Source organism: Elgaria multicarinata, chromosome 8 (genome assembly GCF_023053635.1).
Source record: "Elgaria multicarinata webbii isolate HBS135686 ecotype San Diego chromosome 8, rElgMul1.1.pri, whole genome shotgun sequence".
Classification (NCBI taxonomy): Eukaryota; Metazoa; Chordata; class Lepidosauria; order Squamata; family Anguidae; genus Elgaria; species Elgaria multicarinata.
This window is the reverse complement of record NC_086178.1, coordinates 69739387-69760532: the sequence shown is the minus strand read 5'-3', so window position 1 is coordinate 69760532 and position 21146 is coordinate 69739387. Positions and strand designations below refer to the sequence as shown.

General features: G+C 41.2%; 2 protein-coding genes across 3 annotated transcripts in view; one reads left to right on the top strand and one right to left on the bottom strand.

Moving 5' to 3' along the window:
• Nucleotides 1-832: 832 nt before the first annotated feature.
• On the bottom strand, nucleotides 833-12896 carry DENND10 (DENN domain containing 10). Its single transcript, XM_063132737.1, has 9 exons — nucleotides 12836-12896; nucleotides 11307-11503; nucleotides 8756-8835; nucleotides 7030-7178; nucleotides 6173-6284; nucleotides 4899-4999; nucleotides 2747-2854; nucleotides 1939-2033; nucleotides 833-1120 (listed from the first exon to the last, which is right to left on the bottom strand). Exons 1-9 carry the CDS (start codon nucleotides 12879-12881, stop codon nucleotides 944-946), a joined length of 1065 nt encoding a protein of 354 aa, XP_062988807.1. The 5' UTR covers nucleotides 12882-12896; the 3' UTR covers nucleotides 833-943.
• Nucleotides 12897-16558: 3662 nt separating this feature from the next.
• Nucleotides 16559-21146, top strand: part of EIF3A (eukaryotic translation initiation factor 3 subunit A) — a 35028-nt gene continuing 30440 nt past the window's right edge. For both annotated transcript variants that reach the window (XM_063132718.1, XM_063132719.1), the window contains exon 1: nucleotides 16559-16682. In XM_063132718.1, the coding sequence (XP_062988788.1) occupies nucleotides 16634-16682 (49 nt within the window). In that variant the 5' untranslated portion in view covers nucleotides 16559-16633. The remainder of the gene's footprint in view (nucleotides 16683-21146) is intronic.

Here is a 21146-nt window from a genome sequence, read left to right as displayed (position 1 = left end):
CCCTCCCTTTTTTTCCAGCAGAAAAAAGCCTTGCAACCATGGGGTGGTGGTGGTGGTATTTCTAGCTTAGCCCTCAGGTTCCGATTGAAAAGAATGCTAAGGACTGTACACACAAGCCCTGCCCCTCCCCTCATGATCACCAAACATATGAAGACGAGATCGTAAATTCATGCCCTTTGGCCCCAATGCTCACATGTACAGCATTAATGTGAAATACGTCCCGCACCAGTACAGCTGTCCATGAACAGGATTCTTTGCTGTTCTTGGAAACCTTGACTGTGAGGAAAAGCTGTCCATGTAAATAATGTTAGTACATAACACATGGCCACTGGAGGTGTCATCAAGAAATGCCATTCCACTGCCTCCTTGCACATTTGGTGACTTGGGGTTCATGCATATGGTTCTTAGACTTCAGGGGCAATTACTGACTAAAAGCAATGATGCAAGATAAATAACTCATCTTGGTTTTAACATTTTTTCATTATCACTTTTGCCGTCATCCATTTGGTTATACCAGGGTGGGCAACTGGTGGCCCTCCAGATGTTTTGGCCTGTAGTTCCCAAGGGCCTGCACTGATGGGAGTTGTAAGCCAAAATATCTTGCGGACCACATGTTGCCCACCACTTGTTCATAGGATTCATCAACTATATTTTCACCTTGATGCACAGAAGACACTTCCAGCAAAAGCAATCATGCCCTCACAACTTTCATAAGATGAACAGTAGGTGTTAGCTGTCCTTCCTTTGTCTTTAAAAATCTGTCCCACCTGGCAGAAAATAATAAATGAACAGAAAATGGAATGGTATCCCACTACACATTGAGGGGTATCACCCTTACCCCTCTTTTCTCTGTCAACTGCTTTATAAAGGTGTGGGATACTTAAAGTATTATGGCAAAGAAGAGTTTCCTTTTGAAGTGATGTGCTGAAGTTCATCTAAAACATCAGACCTTAAGCATTTGTTCAGCAGCTGCCAAATGGTAGAGGAAATTTTCAGTCGCTGGTGGAAACCGCTTCTGTTTCAGTGCTTCAAAGTTGAGGGATGGCTTTTCACCGTCGTGCAAAACTTCTGTGAATGAAGCCAGGTTTGTCAAGATTTCCTTCGTCTTCAGCGAAATGTCCTGCAAACATGAACAGTTTTGAAAGAGAATAAGCATGAAGTCAGGGCAGCCAAAGAAGCTTCCTCCTATTCTTTGAGATGGAGAATATATTGGAGTGAAGAGGAAGGAGAAGTGTGAGATGCAACAGAATTATTGGGGCATTTACTTGCAAAAAAAAACGTAAAAGAGATTAAGATCAAATGGCACTTCTATCTCTTGGTCACAACTGTACTTCCAATGTGTGTGAGCCAGGGAGATGGAGGAGCTGCAGTGTCAGCCCTAGTAGCTCTGTGGAGTAGCCTAACGTCAGGAGGAAAGGCAACCAAGATACATGGTTTGCTCTTAACCAAAGTTAGTTAATTCAGGATCAAACCATAGTGTCAGATTCTGATTTGTTAACTAACTTGGGTTAGAACAAATCACAATTTCTAGTCAAATTAGAGTTTGCTCTGAAATGAACGTGGAAGCTTTTACTCTTTCTTTGGCATGTGAAGGAGAGAGCACATGGGGCCCCCAAGGCTTGCTACAGCTCTTTGCCAATCACCTCACCAGTGGCTTAGGTGGAACACAGGAAGTTGCTTTAGACTGAGGCAGCCCAGGGGTCCGTCTAGCCCAGTATTGCCGACACAGACTGGCAGCAGGGTTTGAGGCAGGGATTCTTCCTGCCCTACTTGGAGAAGCTGGGAAGCGAGACTGGAAATTCCTGCTTGAAGAACATGTCCTGAGCCACAGCCCCCTTATCCAAACCAGCGTTTTCTAATCTTGGAAGATGGTCACAATACTTCAGACAACAAAAACGTGTTAAAAGATTGAAATAGTCCAAAGACAAGAAGCTTAACCTTCACAACTTGACTGTTAGTTTTGTCTGGATCTTCTGCAGACTGAACAATGAGCTGTCCAATTTCTTTGTGCAGTTTTCCCATTGTGATTGCCTCTAGGTTGAGAGAAAGAGAGAAGCTGTTGTCACACATCCCTGTCATCTAGTTCAGTGAAAATACACGGATATATATGGCTCCTTCTGACACCCGTTTCCCAACATACCACATTGTTGTGGAGAAAATACAAATGAGCTCCCGCCTCCCCCAAACCATACTAGCACTCAGTTATCTTTTTGTTATTTGTGTTGTGCCAGTTGAGCTGACAGGACCTTTCTGTTAGCACCCAGATCTTTTTTGCTTCCGTTGCCTCGTAAGTTTGCTTTTCCAGTCAAGAAACATAATGGAACTGTAGCGTCGTTGTGATCCAATCCCACTGATTCTGACTACAGACCCCAAGGTTAACGTAAGATTTCGCCACCCCTAATGTCTTCCCCACCCCACCCCTGTGTTTTATAACCTTAATTCTTCATATCCTTTCCTAGGTGCCTGCTTTGGCTATCCTTGGCATACCACTGTAGTTGTAAATTAGCTTTGGCTGCAACGGCATCTGCCTTTCATGCTTACATTAATAAAAGCTGATCAATGTGTTTGGAACAGAAGGATACATCCGACCATATAACGGGACCCAGATTGGGTAAGACTGGGACTGTGTCGTTTCCCAACTCACTGTCCAAGATTAGAAAGTAGCAACAAACTGCTGAAATCTGCTACCCAAGTGAGAACAAATAGAAATATAGGGGTGGGAGGAGGAAGACAAATGGCAACAAACCTTTTGCTTGCTGAGAAATGGTGATCTCACTTTCAGCCAGGTTCACATATACATCATAGAGATCTAGCCTGTTGCTCACTTCCAAATCTATAAATCCAGCAATGTAACCTGGTCAGGAAAGATTTTACCATAACTTTTGAGCAAGACCATTCTTTGGAAATTGTGTTAATAAAAAAATAATAGGTTGCACTACAATTATTTCCTTGCTTTTAGCAATATAAACTAGCATGCTGATGCTGAATTTCTACCAATTTCTTTCAAATGTACTTAAAACAACAACACCATGTCTAACGTTCCATGCTAAACATTCTGCTACCTAGTCGCTCTACAGGAAAATCCCAGCAGAACACCAGCCATAAGATACATAATATCCATGAAAATATTTGAAACATATTTAGAGGGTCGTCCCCCCACCCATTCTTAAACAGGGTTTAAGAAAGCAACAACTGATTGCTTTTCACCCTAGGGAAATAAGGACCTAATTGGCTTTGGACCTATGAACAGATCACAGAAAACTGGCTGAATCATAAGGCTGTTTGTCGATGTGATGTTAAGGAACAAAGAATGAATAGCATCTTCTTTGTGGCTAGTGGTGTTTCCTGGCCCAAAAAGTTATGCACCAACTATATTTGAAAAGTAGAACACCTGCAAACTAGCTCTGACGGAAATATTATTTATTTAAATTGTTTTTATACTGCCCTTCACCTTCCATTACAAAATGGAACCAAATTCCTAATATAGTAAAGGCACCATCAACTACAAAAATAAAAGGCAGAAAATACATAAAACTAGACAGTTCTAGCAATAGGCTTTTGATTCTTTCGTGATGATTATTGAGTAAGTTTGTTAAGTCTATTTGGTTATTACTCTTTGTTCCATGGGGGCTTGGGTAGAGGGAGAAACTAGGTATCAAGGGGTCACTTTCTTTGCACTGTGTATTGGACTGTTGTTCACTAATATTCATAGGACAGTCAGGCGGGTGTAGAATATGCATGATGCTCGATGGTGCTTCTTCAATCAGGGCTAGCACAGAGGCTAAGTGATCTTGCTCATTCCTCTCCGAGATCTCATTATACACTGGGGCCCAAGTGACCAATCCAGTATACTCTCATTGTGCTGTGTAAATTCCTGTTTCGGACTTGAGTGTGTCTCTAAATTGGGGCAGAGGAAGTCTGTGATTTTAAGTTGTTTTTGTTTTACAGCCTTGATGCTATCAATGGATCTAGTAAAGGCTAAATCGACTGTTAGACAGTGATTAATGGATATAGATCACCAGGAATTACAGGGAGCTGCCTGTGGCTCATGCTCTCCCTACTCACTAGGTTTAACTAGTCACCTTGATAAAGGCGGCCCTCCATACTTACGTTGGCTGACTGTTCCCAAGTATAGGAGGGCATTTATCCTGGCTAGATTTAATGCCCTCCCTTCCAAGTTGATGGAAGGTAGGTATAAAAAAATCCCTTTATGTCAAAGATGCTGCCCTTGCAATAAAACTGAAGTAGAGAATATTACTCATGTCCTGCTCTTTTGCAATCTTTATGAAGACATTAGAAAGGATTTGATCCGTCCTATCACACAGGCTCTGCCCGGCCGATCCCCGGAGTCCCTGACGATTAGTCTCCTTCAGGGGCAAAATAAAACAATTACCATACAGGTTGCCAAATTTTGGACCTGGCCATCCTTACTAGACCACGTATGATTGTATAACTGTTTGAATATATTCAGCTCAAGACCTAATGTTAATTTATGTATCCTTCTTTTGATTCTGCTCCCTTCCACACTTGATCCCTATGCATTATTTCCATATATGTTTTAATGGTATGTTTTCTGTAATTAATTCAATGTATTGATTCCCTGTTGAAACGATTTGTATTTTTCTCTTTCTGGTCAATTGACTGCAAATAAAGATGATGATGAGGAACTAGACAGTTCACATCAACTGGTTTAGGATAAACCAGCTTAAAATGCCTGGGCAAGCAAGTAGATTTTGACCTGGCATCAAAAAGGATAAAAAGACAGCACCAGTAGTATCTCCATAGATTATAAGCTTAGTAGTTTTCTGTCATTTGGTCCTGTCCACTTCTATTATAGAAGAGGAGAATTTAATCACTGTGTTTATTGGCAGTGAATTGCATCCTTTTGTTATGAATACCTGGACACATTTTTAACGCTTCCAATTCATCATCATTCAGATGTACATATGAATGAAGGATTGTCCAATCTTGCCGATGCCACACCAAAGCTGGTAGAGTCCTAAAATAATAATTTTAAAATCATAACTGATATTGTGTTTTAGCATTACAGTTTTGGGTTACAAATCAAGAAGAGAACCTAGAGGGGATCAGCACGTCGCTCCCAGAGCGCTTCTATGCGACTCCAGTGCACCCCGAAAACAATAGTGTGACTTCCCTGTAAAAGAAACAACGAAGAGCCGTCCATCATGCCGCCACCGCCGAGGAGAGCTCTCCGCCGGCGAGGGGAGGTCGGCAAAAGAAGGCGGGGTAGAGAGCTTCTTCCGCTCTTCACTTCGCCTTCTTTTGCCGAGCTCTCCTCGCTGGCGGAGAGCTCTCCTCGTCGTCGGCATGGACGGCTCTTTGTCGTTTCTTTTACAGGGAAGTCAGACTATCGTTTTCGGGGTGCACTGGAGTCGCATAGAAGCACTTTGGGAGTGATGTGCGGATCCCCCCCTAGTGAATACAAGTCATGACTAACAGCGTTGAAAAGAAAATTAAGCAGGTTTTGTGGTGATGAACAGGAGCCTGCACCCTCAACCCTGTGAGGTAGGATAGGCTGCAGGGCTCTCTTGTGCAATTAATAATTCCTCTTCACCTGCATACATAAAAACCCAAGCTAACGAATAGTTTACTTTAAACTCCTTTAAACTCTGGTAGAATGTACCAAGTTGTCTAGGTGGCCTGGGTAAGGCTAGGCAAAATAATAAAACCCACTCAGGTTTCCAATAGAGTATAACGTACTCAAGAAATGGTCAGTTGTTTTCAAAATTAAAACAAATCATAGAATTAACTCACCAAAGCAGCCTGCACGTGGAGGAGGGATAAGTCCTGCACGTGGAGGAGGGATAACTCCACAGTGTGGCTCAGTCTGGCTTGCTACCCACTTGAATACAAAGGAATACTTCACTAGCAAAGGTATTTCTATGGGGGCTGAGCAAGCCCCAAAGAGGGAAACACAGACTGACTAATGAAGGCCTAAAATTACCAGATCATATGTCCTTTAGGTACCTATTTAACATAAAGCAGAATCATAAGGATGGATGTGGTAGTGGTGAAATGTGTGGTAATGTAGATTTTGCTGCCTATAGATGTCTGGTCATGCCTTGTCATATTCATTGTTCAAAGACTTTTCTAGAAAAGCTGGGTTCGTCACCTTGCTGAACTTTTATTTTGTTTTACATCTGTGATGTACCTGGTAAATTCCTGGATAGCTTCTATTCTGGGATGATATACTACAATTCTTTTCTTTAACATGAGTGCAGTATACAGGATGACAGTTTCCATTCCAAATTGAGATATTATATCTAGGACAGACAGGAGGAGAGAAAATAGAGCTTTAGTACTACACGGCAGATTTCTATAAAACTATCGGTAATGTAACAGAAGTATTTACAGTGATTCATTTGAATTAGTTATCATGATAAAGTTGTTTTATAAAAGGATAGGAAATTTCCTCGGTGTTTAAGCTACAGTTGATTTTTTTTCTGGAGTGGAAAAAGCTATAGTTTTTATTGTAAATTTATTTATTATATTTCTATACAATCAAATAGCTGAAACTCTGTATATTATAGTGTGTGAAATTATTTCCCTTTATCAAATTTTGCCTCTCAATACCTTTATTATTATTATTTTTACTATTTATTTAAATACATATACAACTTTTTTTTTAAAAAAAAAATCAGTAATAAAAATACAACATTCTGATAAACATTCTAACAACCAGCAGCATCAACTAATACACAGAACAGGAGCAAGTAGCATCTGTGCTTTCTCATGTGGCCTAGTCATGCTTAACTTTAGCAGTTAGGCTACAACAAATTCCCAAGTTCCTGAAATCCCTGGTGGATTGAACTCTTGTAGTGTCTTATTATGTTGCATTTTAATTCATCACAACTGTAATTTCAAATAGAATTGGCTCCTGTGCTGCAATCCCTAAGTATAAGCAGACTTGGAAATAAATTCCATTGAAATAAATGGTGCTTACATCCAAGAATACAAACTTAGAACTGGGGTTGAATTGTAATAATAGACTGAGGAATTTCTCCCCACCTTTGATGGAGCCTGCAAGGTAAGCTTTTCTGACATCAAAATCTTTGCTCAAGAAGGAGCCATTTTCTTCACTCTGACAGATCCCCTTGGTAAGGACGGAAATATAACTCTCCATCATTTTCACAGGACTCCCATATTTCAGGTATATTCTGAAAAACGAAATGAGTCTCACTTTTTAAAACTGCACAGAAAGCAAAGAGAATTAAAAATAAGCCAGTTCACTCTGGAACAGGGGTAAGGTAAGCAACCTGGTGCCCTCCAGATGTTTGGGCTACAAGTCCCACAATCCCCAGTCAGCATGGTTAATGGTTAGAGATTATGGGACTTATAGTCTAAAACATCTGGGTAGTACCAGGTTGCCTGCTACCTCTTCTAGAACAACTGTCCTAAGAAACACTGGCCTGGTTTGGATGTAACAGTAAGACAGAATTGCTGAGAATTCTGGCTTCTTATTAACAAGCCACGTCCTCATGCATGCTCTTCTAGTGCTCTCACTTGATTCCTACTGCAATCAGAAGTAGCTAAACAAATTGGGCAACTTCCAGCTCCGCTTTATCATGAGGTCCAAAACAGGATTCCTGGGTTGTTGCTCCCAAACAAGCTGGGAATCAGAAACCAAGAAAAACGCTGGCTTCAGATTCTGACTTGATAGGAGTATCAAGCCAAACTTCTGGTTTGGACATAAGAATAAACAAACTGACACTGGAGGTTTTCTGGTTTGCTTAGCTGCTCCCACTGGCAGGATTTTACATGCAAATTGACCCATGTGCTGTTAATTTATATATGCCAAAATAAAAGCATTTTGAGATTCACACACAAGCATACTTGTCTTTCTGAGTTCTATGGCTGCTTCAAGATATTATTGAAAAAATTATAATCCCAGCTTTCCATCAGAGACCCTCAAGGCAACACAAAAATGATAATCAATATGAATATATTAACACTTTAAAAAAAACAACCCAAAAAAACAGCCACAAGGAAGTTTTCCAATAGCCAAAACAAAATGTCAGGAGCAACCCTGCCTTACACATGGGCAGCCAGGAGGTATATCAGGATCTACTGGTAGATCTTTGGATGATTTCCAGTAGATTGGTAAGGATTTTTGACTCCCTATTATTTAACAACAGCAAGTAACATTGAAACGTAAAAAGAAACCTCTGCTAGGGCTAGCCTTGCGCTAATCACTTATCAAATAGCCTCAGTGTTCCTCACCTGTAAAATGGGAATATTAATTGGTTGCTTTTGACTAGGTTACAATATTCCAGCCCGGACCTAAGCAAGTCATGCATGACCATGGACAAGTCTGCTTTTTGCAAGTATGGAAGCAACTGGCACACCAGCCAAATCTTCTGAAAAGTGGTCCTGGCCACATTAGTATAATGACAATTAAAGAAACCTTGGTTGATCAATTAATTATATTGATTCTATCTGATCAATTTTAATAGATTAAATCTGAATGAATGTGCTTAGAATAGAACAGTAGTTCTGATGACAAAAATAATCCTTTTGGTTTTAGCTGACATCTGCAAAGACACATGCACGCATGACCTTCTAGACATCTTCCATTTTGTTTTTTGGAGGTGCTTGTATTTTTTTTAAGTTAACAATTATTTCAAGACAGTTACTGCCCTGTTAGTTGGAAACACCTTTTTAGTAGGTCAAAACCTTTTTAACTTATCTACTAAACCTTGTAGATGCAGTATTAAAATATGTTAGTGATACACACCTACAAAGGATCCTAGTAAAGGCTGCATATTTCTCTGGGTTAAAGTCTTTGGTGGTCAGGACAATGGAAAAATGGGTCACCTGTCCAATACACAGAAAAGAGAAGTTGCTTAATAATATATTCTACTATAATGATATACTTCATTACGATACATATACAAGATACTCAAGCAACACCAGGCTACTTAGTGCATCAAATCTTAGTGAAATACAGTAAATTTGGAAAAATGGATGGATTTTGATTGGGTTTGCATGACATGATAAGCCACAGTGGGTTGTGAACCTTGCTAGCATCAGTGTGGATTACCGTGATGTGCGAACCTTGTGTGGACGATTCAGCATGGGTAGTTTTGTGCAAACAAGCCACCCTGAGAACCCATGGCTTGTAGTAGGGTTGTTGAAGGTATCTTATTCTCAGGAGGGCTTGTCATGACATCCAAACCTGGCAGCGTAAGCTTGTCCCAAGTGGCTACAAAGCTGCTTGGCAAGAACTACAAAAAAGCCCATGCTGCTCTTCATGATCTTACCAGTGTCACCTCCAGCCGCCAATTGTAATTCGGTTGCCACTTTTTGGGGTGGGTGGGATGGGGTGCATTGTAAGTACGCAAATGGGGTCATATATTTTTTTTTTAAAAAAAATCCCCTGGTCTTTTGTAAGTGTGCAGATTTGGCTGTCCACTATATGTAGTCTCGTCTTGTCAATTTCCTTATATGTTACAGCAGTCAAAGAAAGCCTGGGAGTGGAGTAGGTAACATACAAGGAAACTGACAAGACAAGACTGCACATCTTCATCATCATAAATTTATTTATTACCCGCCTCTCCCTCCGGATCGAGGCGGGGTACAACACTAAATAAAATATAATACATAAAATTAGTTAAAAGAGCATATAAAACCAATACAATATTAAAATAACAATCACAGCATCTTAAAATTCTTAGGTCTGAAATTCATCTGGGTAGGTCTGGATAGCTACTCTGTGCACACTTGCGAAGGACCACGGGGGGAAATAATACCAAGGTTGGGCTGAGAATCTGTGACTGGCCCAAAGTCACCCAGTGGGTTTCCATGGCCAAGTGGGGACTAGAACCCAGATCTCCCGATTCCCAGTCCAACTCTATAGCCACTACACCACACTGGCTCTGCTGCTGCACTGGAGGTCATTTACTCTAGCAGAACAACAGCACTTGCTAGTGTGACGGGCTTTCTGGGGAAACTCGTCAGGCTAACAAGTGCATTGTGTTAGTGGTTATTTACGTTAGCACAATATAGTTAGCAGGAAGTGTCATACTGGGTACTGACATAATAATTGAAATACCAAGGCATATAAAATAGGCCTCACTTGGCAACTATTAATAAATCCCATTCCTCTCATATTGGTAAGTTTATAGCTAGCATTGAATCATAGAATAGATGACCTACAAGGCCATCGAGTTCAAGCCCCTGCTCAATGCAGGAATTCACCCTAAAGCATACCCGACAAATGGTGTCCAGCTGCCTCTTGAATGCCTCTAGTGTGGGAGAGCCCACAACCTCCCTAGGTAACTGGTTCCATTGTCGTACTGCTCTAACAGTCAAGAAGTTTTTCCTGATGTCCAGACCTCTGATTATCCTGGTTGCCTTCCTCTGAACACACTCCAGCTTGTCTGCATCCTTCTTGAATTGCGGAGCCCAGAACTGGACGCAATACTCTAGATGAGGCCTAACCAGGGCCGAATAGAGAGGAACCAGTACCTCACGCGATTTGGAAGCTATACTTCTATTAATGCAGCCCAAAATAGCATTTGCCTTTCTTGTAGCCATATCGCACTGTTGGCTCATACTCAGCTTGTGATCTACAACAATTCCAAGATCCTTCTCGTTTGTAGTATTGCTGAGCCAAGTGTCCCCCATCTTGTAGCTGTGCATTTAGTTTCTATTTCTTAGATGTAGAACTTGGCATTTATCCCTATTAAATTTCATTCTGTTGTTTTCAGCCCTGCACTCCAGCTTATCAAGATCACTTTGAAGTTTGTTTCTGTCTTCCCAGGTGTTAGCTATCCCATCCAATTTTGTGTCATCTGCAAATTTGATAAGCATTCCCTGCACCTCCTCATCCAAATCATTAATTAAAATGTTGAAGAGCACTGGGCCCAGGACTGAGCCCTGTGGTACCCCACTCGTTACCTCCCCCCCCCCCAGTTTGAGACGGTTCTGTTGATAAGCACTCTTTGAGTCCGATTCTGTAGCCAACTGTGAATCCACCTAATAGTTGTTCCATCTAGCCCACTTTTAGCTAGTTTGTTAATCAGAATATCATGGGGCACTTTGTCAAAAGCTTTGCTGAAGTCAAGATATATGCAGGATAAAATCCTTCTATTTGGAGCTTTATAAACTATTCCAATGAATATCCCATAGGGCAGGGGAGTTGCCACCAAAATCTGGATGGAAGAGAGTAAACTTTTAATGTTTTAAACTTACAGTATACTTGTATTTTATGGTTTTTAGCTTCAGCTGATGGGCAGTACAAAAATGTAATAAATAAATTCATCTTCTCAGAATTTCAAACCTACCTTTTTCAAAGCTGAAGAATCTGGAACTTCCATAGTTGTAACATAAAACCATGTCAGTCTGTACTGACCAAATATGAAAGTGTGAAGTTGTTTGCTTTCGTCCGTAAGGCAGCATTTTCTCAACAAGAGATCCCTTAATGCATTTGTTGTAGATGGGTAACACCAAACCCACAGGGCATCTCCATTGGTATCTTTTTCTATGGTGGAAAGATGTTCACTGTGAGAATGCCAACAGCAGCAAGGAAGTAAATTGATTGGTTAATCAGATCTATTTTATTGCAATAACCTTAATACCCCCATTTTACACTTACTAAATTGGCTCATTTCTATTACTTAAATCTTGAATCAGTGATTCTATTTTAAATTTATGTTGTGATATATTCTTTACATAAAATCTGCAGTCCAAAACATCTGGAGGGCATCTCTCATGCTTAGGGCAGAGATTCTGGAATAACATCATTAAAATGATTAAATGCCCTGCATCAACAACCCTGGAACTCCCCACCTCCACTGCTGCCTAAGCGCATGTAACTAAACAATCACTCATTATGCTTGTTTACCCCTCCCTCCACTTCCTCTGTTGTTTCCCCAAGTCAAATTTTGGATTGTAAGCTACTTGGGGCAGAGACCTGTCCTCTTGCATGTAGAGTTAGGCAAACTAGTGTTCTCCAGATGTTTTGAACTACAACTCCCATAACTTCTGACCATTGACTATGCTGGTCAGCACTTATGGGAGTTGTAGTCCAAAACAACTGGAGTCCCCTAGGTTGCCTCTCTCTGAATGGAAATGAAGCTACTCCTGAATAATATCCTTGTTCTCAAAGGAAGTCTATCAGTCAGATAAGGCTCATGACAGAGCAACTGACTGCACATTGTGACTTTAACAAATCACACTCATCACTAGACAAGGAGTGTGTCTGTGCAGGACAATTAGAAAGATATGTAAGCTTTTTATAGACAGTTCTGAAGCCTTCTAAACAGCAGAGTAGGAAAAGGATTGCATATTTCGATGTCTACATTCCTACGATTTTAAAGGAGACATGATAGAAGATATTTCAAGCAGTGTTGACAGGGAGTTTATGGATACAGGGTCCTGGCAGTTTAGGGATACAATTATTGGGTAAGAGGTTGTGAGCTTGTGTTTGCAGAAGAGTGTAACTCTTAGGCATAAACAAACTTACAACCTTTTACTCCGTAATCCAGAATAGCTCTCTCCCCAATTGCTCTTCATCCATAAGCAAACACTGAACTGAAAGGGTGGAACAATCCATTCCACTCGACCAATATGACGACTATGCACGTTTAGTTATTCTAAAGACAAAGCACTTAGGGATATTTATTTATTAGTCGGGCCAGAGGGAAAAAGGGAAGGAACCCTCACCCCCACCCCCGATTGCTCCATCGGCACACGAACCACTGCCCCTCCTCAAAAGGGAAATGGGGATTTTCTGGGGGTGGGGGGAGAAAGAATGGAGACGACTATGAACTGGCTCCTTCCCATCCGTAGCAGAGGACAGAGGTGTGCTTACCAATCAGCCCCACACCCAAGAGCAGTTGAGCCTCCGTCTCTGCCATCTTTCTCCTCCTCCAGCCCCTGGACACCGCCTATTTCCTGAGAGCCTCGCCTGGCCTCATGATCGGCCTCACAGAGCGAGAAAAACTGAGCAACGCACGCCCCCCGGCTTCCGGTTTGATTTGGGAGCTCCACCTTGCACGGTTCGACCCAAAGCCCACGTTTCCTTAAAGATATAGCTGGCAGCTACGTTCAAAAATATATACTAGAGTAAGCAGGGAGTCCCCGCTCTGGATCAGGACCGTGGTGGTGGGGTGTCTTTAACCTTTCCCCCTGCTGCTTTTTATAGTCATGTAGCGATACATTGAAGTAAATGGTAAAACCAAACATATCTGCCTGCGAGTGGAGCATGAGGTGACTGCATTCAGCTAAGCTTTGAGTTTCGGTTTCGGAAGGGAGGTTCTTAGATCCTACCTCATCCTGGTTTGTATAGCTCCTTCCTTGCTGTCTTTTTCTACAGCAGGTCAAGACGATTCTTTTCCAAGGAGCCTTTGAGTTGATGAATTCGCTCATTTTGCAGCTGTTGTTTTCTTTTTTCTTTTAATAGTTTATATAATTTTTAAACTTATATTTGTACAGTTCTGTGGAAGTGGTGTAGACTTCTCAAAAATAAAAGATTCTGTTTACATTAGATATGAGAAAAATAAAATGCTATTTTTTACATCACATTTTAGTTTTTAACAAGTAGCTTTCTAGTTTTTGGTTCTAAAGAAGTCAGTGTGCATACAAGGTGTATTTTTAATATCATTAACTTTATTTCTTTACAGAAAACACAAATGCTTATGACACTTCCTGTTGCAATCACATGATGATCAACAGCAAATCCAATACATGTATACTCAAAAGTACACTCTATTGAGTTTAGTGGGGCTTATTCTCAGTTAAATGGGTATAGGACCACAATTATAATGAAGAAAGTAACAGCACCCACACACCTAAAGTCTCTCTCAACAACAATAAAGTGAAGCAAAGGAAAGGACTGGTGTAAAATACATATTTATATTTATTACATTTATATATCACCTCTCCCTCCAACCCTGTGAGGTAAGGCTAAGATAGGGATGGGATACTTCCCCCCACCCTATGAAGAGAGACTGAAATAACTGGGCATGTTTAGCTTGGAGAAGAGAAGATTGAGGGGAGACATGATAGCACTCTTCAAATACTTAAAAGGTTGTCATACAGAGGAGGGCCAGGATCTCTTCTCGATCCTCCCAGAGTGCAGGACACGGAATAACGGGCTCAAGTTAAAGGAAGCCAGATTCCAGCTGGACATCAGGAAAAACTTCCTGACTGTTAGAGTAGTACGACAATGATCAGTTACCTAGAGAGGTTGTAGGCTCTCCCACACTAGAGGCATTCAAGAGGCAGCTGGACAACCATCTGTCAGGGATGCTTTAGGGTGGATTCCAGCATTGAGCAGGGGGTTGGACTCGATGGCCTTGTAGGCCTCTTCCAACTCTGCTATTCTATGATTCTATCAAGGGATATGTGCTTTAGGGGGTAATCTGAAGCTGAATCCTGATAAAATGGAAGCACTATTGGTGGTTCCTTAGTCCAGAAATTCAGCAAGTGACCTGTTCTGGATGGGGTTGCACTCTCTCTGAAGGAGCAGGTGCATAGCTTGGGAATACTCCTAGATCCATCCTTGTCACTGTAGGCCCAGTTGGACTCTGTGGCCCAAAGTACTTGGGAGTCAGCTTCGGCTGATCCACCAGCTACACAATTTCCTGGACAGGGATAACCTATTTATTTATTTATTAGATTTTTATACCGCCCAATAGCTGAAGCTCTCTGGGTGGTTCACAAAAATTAAAACCACAATAAAACACCCAACAGGTTAAAAACACAATTACGAAATACAGTATAAAAAGCGCAACCAGGATAAAACCACACAGAAAAATTGATATAAGATTAAAATACAGAGTTAAAACAGTAAAATTTAAATTTAAGTTAAAATTAAGTGTTAAAATACTGAGTGAATAAAAAGGTCTTCAGCTGGCGACGAAAGCAGTACAGTGTAGGCGCCAGGCGGACCTCTCTGGGGAGCTCGTTCCACAACCGGGGTGCCACAGCGGAGAAACCTAGCTACAGTAATATATGCACTGGTAACTTCCCAATTAGACTTCTGCAATGCACTCTACATGGAGCTGCCCTTGAAGACGACTCAGAAGTTGCATCTAGTCAAAATGCAGCAGCTAGACTGCTGACTGGGACATCTCATACAGACTATATAACACTGGTCTTAAAAGAATTGCACTGGCTGCCAGTACATTTCCAGACAGAATTCAAGGTGTTGGTAACGACGTTTAAAGCCCTAAACGGCTTGGGACCTCAATACTTGAAGGAGTGCCTCTCTCTATATCTGCTTGCCTGAGACCTGAGATCTGTCAAAGGAGCCCTTCTCCATGCCCTACCAACACGAGATATATGCTATGGTGGGACATGGGAGAGGACTTTCTCTATTGTGGCACCCCTCGCCTAGGAGGCCCTACTAGTGCTAGCACTGACTTCATTTTGATGCCAGACATGGCTTTTTAACAAAGCCTTTGATGGCTAAATCTACCAGCCTGCAGACTGTCTCGTTTTAATTGGATTTTACTTTAAAATTTCATGTTGGTTTTAATATATTAATGGTTTAATTTGTTGTAGAATTGTGTATTTATTCTATTTTATACGTATGATTTTATCTGTACCTGAGATCTTTGTGATATAAGGCGGGATATAAATGTTTTAATAAATAAAATAAATAATCTGTTGGAAGTCACCTTCCAGCAGTGAACAGTGCAGGAACCCAAAGTGGGTAGGGCACCCTGTTTTCTCTCTATGAATTCACTCTTATGGCACAATACTATATATACTCAGAACGAAATCCCATTTAGTTCAATAAGGTTTACTCCCACATGAGTGGTTATATGATTGCATCCTTAAGGCATAATCCTATGCATGTTTAGCCACAAAAAAGGTCTAAAATTCCCAGCAAGCAGGGTTTGCTGGGGCATGCTGGGAGTTGTAGGCTTTTTTTCTGGCTAAATATGTTATAGGATTGTGGCCTGCCACACTAAACCATGGTAGTTAAGCATTTTGAGATAAACATTAAGGCTTAGTGTGTCGTGTGAACCATTCCTAACCATGGTGGCTACATAACCATTTGCTACAAAAGAGTTAGCAGCCTAACTATGGCGTAGAATGTTATCTTAAGAGGCTCAGTGACTGGCCCAAGATGAGCTCCATAACTGAGTGAGGATTTCAACCAGGGTCTCGCTGGTCTTAGGTGAGCCTTCCGCAATCTGGTGCCCTTCAGATGTGTTGGCTGGAAATTATCGAAGTTGCAATACAACACATCTGAAAGGCACCAGTTTGGTGGCCAACCCTCCAGCACCACACCAGCTTTCAATGTGAAAGCATTTAGCAAGTAGGATTGTATTCCTAACCAACACCTATTAGAGAGCAAGCCCCATTAAAAGAATGGGAGTTACTTCCACGTAAACAAGCTTCGGCTCGGCCTGAAGGTTACACGAGGGGCAGAGCTGGGCTCCGACACGAAAGGCAACACCCCGCACTACGTAGGTCTCCCCAACACGCACATGCGCCCTTCTGACGTGGGGGCAGAAGGCCCGGCGGGTCGTCGCCTTCACTTCCGGACACGTCCGTGCGCGTAGGTCACGTGACGCCCTCCCTTTCCGGCCTCGCTTGCTGCCTGGCTGGGCGCTCCTTAGGGCTCGTTGCCGCGTGAGGGGAAGCCGTCGCCATCATGCCGGTCTATTTCCAGCGGCCCGAGAACGCCCTGAAGCGGGCGAACGGTGAGTGCGGGACTCTGTGGCCGCTGGCGTCTGAGCAGAGGCCGCCTCCGGCTCCTTCACGTCTGCGCGCCCCGCCCGGCTGGGCTTCATTATGCCCAGTAATGGAGGCTGAGGCCTAGGTTCCCGCCGCACTCGGAGTATGGCTCCTCCCCGTTGCCTTGCCTTGGTAGTGGGGAGAGAACTACCGGCCGGTCGGCCTGCCAGCTAGCCTAAGGCGGCGAAGGGACAAGGCGCCCCGCCAGTTCTGTGGTAACTCATTCCCTCCTCTTTGAGCTAAGGCCTGTGCTGGCGAAGGGTGAGGGGTGTGTGCCCAGCACGGGAATGTGCGCGGCCTTCCTCATTTGCCGCGATTGAAAAATGCTCGCATATGCCCCCGTTTGCCTCCGATGACCACCGTGTTATGCTGGTCATAGACTACGGTCTACTCCCCCTCACAGTCTATCGGGTTTTTTATTTTATTTTGGATACCTTTGCCTACATATGTTCACAGCCTACTTTAAGGTTTCGCACCCTGATCGCCATTAGAACATTCTCATTCCCTTCGTTTTCTGCTGAAACTCGGTTACCTGCTTAACTCGATAGTGTTGTTAAGTCACTGTGCAGTTGAGGGTAGGAAGATATAAAGACGGGGGGGGGGGTTCTTTCCCCCATCGCCATTTAAAAACCGAAGAACTGAGACAGTACCCTTTAAGACTCAAAAGTATGGGCTCTCTGATGTGATGTGGAAATAAAATCGTTTTTTCTAAAGTTCACTTGATGATAAAGAACTAAGCGTATGAAACATTTGGTGAGTTAGGACAAAAACTAAACGATTCTTGCTTTCCAGTATAACCCGGAAAACCTTTATTGATTGATGCATGCCCAAAGCTTTTAAAGCTGGGTCAAAGAAGGAGAATTATTCAAGGCTCTGGCTTAATTACTTTTATTTGCAACACTGTGAAATGGTTTGTTCTTGAAAACATGCAACAGTTGAACAAGACAAAATTTAATAATACTCTGGAAGTTCGTAGTCACCATAGTTGACACATCTCTTTGATCTATTCTGTGTCTTTTACATAGTGCACTAAAAATTCCAGTAACACAACTCACTGGGTTAATAACACACCCACTTTTGAAAGCCAATTTAATAAGCAAAATTGCTGGTTAAAACGACTTCTAAGTGGTAAGGCTTTCCATGAGAGACTCACATTAAATTTGTGAACACATTGTAACTTGTTTAATAAATATACACTTAATCAGGCTATTTGCAGTTACCAGAATGTGTTGTTTATTTATTAAGAATCTTAATCAGATGCAAATAGGTTCTGAAATTCCAGGTATTGGTAAAACATTCCATTTCATAAAAATGCTTATGTAGTTTCATTATCATAGGAATTGGTCAAAGCTACTACATAAGTGTTTTTCTTCTTTTCATTTCTGGTATTCAAAAGAGAATTCATTTGGAGTTAAAATGCCACCAATTTGCACACAGTCTTCTCCCCTTGGAAAATACTGTGGCAAACTACATTTTTCCATTTGGTTTGCAAACCTGGTTTGCTGCTAAGTGCAAGCCATGGTTTGCCTTTGGATGAAATGGAAAAGGAAGGCTTGCTACAGACAAGGATGGGGAGTTACTATAATCATGGTGTGCAAAGGGAAATGGGAGTGTGCTAACATGAGGGTTAGTCTTTATAATACTGAATGATAGCATTATGTCTCAGTGTACTGACAGATATAAAATTTCTGGGAATTTTGAAGCCATGGTGGGGAAAATTTGGGAAAACAAAATATATGCAATACTTATAAAGCCTAAGCATAATTTACTATTTTAATAACATTAAATGTATAATTTATAACTTAGCTTATAATATTGTATCGTACAATTGTATATTGTATACATTTTGGAGTTTACAGAACACTTCTATTTAAATATTTTTCTAGGCTGGCTTTGAGCAGCTTACATTAAAAAAATGCACATTTACACAGAACTCTGTTTAGTAGAGCATATTCCCAGCTAAACCCACATAGGACTGCAGCCTCAAAAGTATAAATGCTTTGAAGTGTAATCTGCATATCTGCTTAGAAGTAAGCACTGCAGAATTCAATGGAGCTTACTCCTAAGTAAGGCAGTATAGGATTGCAGCCTTAGTTTTGTACAAACAAAATTGTGAATACAGTTTACCAGTACTACAGAAAAAGAGAGAGCTGCAAACCATTGGGCCGTACTATCTAGGCACATGTATCTTATTTTTTCCTTTTAAGAAAAGGGAAAAATAAGGTTGAAAATAAAGCTCACACATTTTTTATTAGTCAAAAGAAAGTGTATTATTTAGACATAAACTAGCCTATACAGCCACAATATTAAGGCCTAAAAAGTATATGGGGATATCAAGTTAAACTTTATAACAATATGAACTCTATAGTACACAGGAATTATCCTGTAATGCTGTAGTTTGTTTGATATAAAAATATCAATCTGCACATTTTGAGTGAGTAAAAGCTTCTGTTAAAGCATTTTACTCATTCCAAAAGAGAATATGTCTCATAGGAGGCTTTTCCCCATTATTCCCCCACATTTACAGGTTTTTATTGGAAAGAATTCCCCAGGTGTGGCGGGGAGTACTTTACCCTGAAAGTTTCCCCTTCCCTTCTCTTAACATCTAGGAAGGGGTAGAGAAACTGTGGCCTTCAGCTACAACTACCATCAGTCCCAGCCAGCATGGTCGATAGTCAGGGAAGATAAGGAGTTGAAATCTAACAACATCAAGGTGACAATATGTTATCCATTCCTGACTACGAGATACTTCTGCATGTTGACAGAATTTTAAACACAGAGACAGAGTAAAGCTATGACCCTAGATAGCGTCTGCGCCACCATAGGGTGCTGCAATTCTCCACAGCCATAGGCAAGAGCTATGGGTATGGAGGAGGAGATTCAATTGTGAATCTCTGCCTGCTCCTATCTGTGGCTCCTCTTTTTGAGGCCCCAACAGTTGGGGAGGGTGGAAAGGGTGTGTTCCGTTGGGAAGGAAAGGAGTGGATTAACAAAATCCAGAAGCCTCTCCCATCAACCGCCCCTGCCCACTGGAACTAGACAGGGCAAGCTAGGTAGGCCAAGGGGTCCATCAAACCTGAACAACAAAATTGGAGGAAAATCATAGGAGCCTGCTTGGCTCTTTCTGGAAGGGCTTTGGATACACACAGCCCTCTGTTTATTGATAGAGCAACTGATAGGATTGCGCTCTTAATTGCTTTGAATACAAAATGGTACTAACCTAGAAATGGTGAATAGTAATTGTGGACCCAAGAATCTTTTGAACAAGTATCTTTATAAGGACATATATGAATTTTAAAATTGGAAAATTGATTTAAATCAAGAAAAAATACCTGTTTATTCAAATCATATTTCCTATTTTGAAATTCATGTATTTTTTTGCCAAGCATGCTGTACCAACATGTATTTAAGTATTTTTAAAGTAAGGCAACCTGTATAGGTTTCCATTTAATAATGATAATAATATTCACATTGAGTTGAATCTTCACTTGGGCCTCGAATACGCCATTGAAATAATTGACAGGTCCCATTGGTTTCATTGGGTCTACTCTAAGTATGACTAAGTCTAGATCTAACATTCGTTTTCAAATAATTATGACCTGTATATAACTGAAAAGCAAAATTCAAAACCTTTGGTTTTGGAGCGAACATGCCTTTTGCATTGCAAAATTATATCTGTTTAGAAAGGATTCAAAATTTCTGTCTGTCTTCCTCTGAGAGTGTACAAGAATAGTTTTCTTGTAATCAGGATGATTTAAAGTGCTATCTTTTACCCACTATGAAACCCAATGGGGTTTATGTCTGAGTTGACATATATAGGACTATTATGTTAGTATGCGGTGTGAGATTCTGAGAGCCAGCATAGTTGTAGTGGTTCGAATGTTGAACTAGGACTTTGGAAACCAAAGTTCAATTCTGTACCTAGATGTAAAGCTTTTTGGGGCGGGGGCAGTACCTATCTCTCAGCCTTAGGTACCTTTCAGGGTTGTTGTGCAGTTAGAATGGTGAGGTGGTGGAGACGATAGAACCAGAAGCTCCTTAGAATAACAGATAAATATAATAATCATGAAAGCTATATTGCTGATATACTGTGTGCGTTGACTTGAAAGTTAATCACTGACTTTTTAATCAACATGCATAGGATCATACTGGAACAATTCTCTATAAGCAAAGGATGGTAGTTATTAGCAAAATGGTTTTTTTCTTAACTGGAAAGTAAGGGCACAATCCTGTACATGTTTAGACAGAGAAAAAGTCCTATAGCTGGTTGGCTGGGGAATGCTGGGAGTTGTAGGGCATTTTTTCTGTCTAAACATGCATAGGATTGCATCCCAAATGACCCTTTTTAGTTGGTAGAGTCATAAATATTTAGCAGTTGAAAACTTAATTTTTTTACAAATTGCTACAAATTGCATCACTTTCCACCATAT

Excerpts from the sequence above, each read along its gene's own strand:
- DENND10 (XM_063132737.1), bottom strand. The coding sequence starts at position 12,881 with ATGGCAGAGACGGAGGCTCAACTGCTCTTGGGTGTGGGGCTGATTG. Across the intron at positions 11,504-12,835 it reads CTTGGGTGTGGGGCTGATTG|AAAAAGATACCAATGGAGAT; the intron begins GTAAGCACACCT and ends TTTCCACCATAG. Across the intron at positions 8,836-11,306 it reads ATTCTTCAGCTTTGAAAAAG|GTGACCCATTTTTCCATTGT; the intron begins GTAGGTTTGAAA and ends TGTATTGGACAG.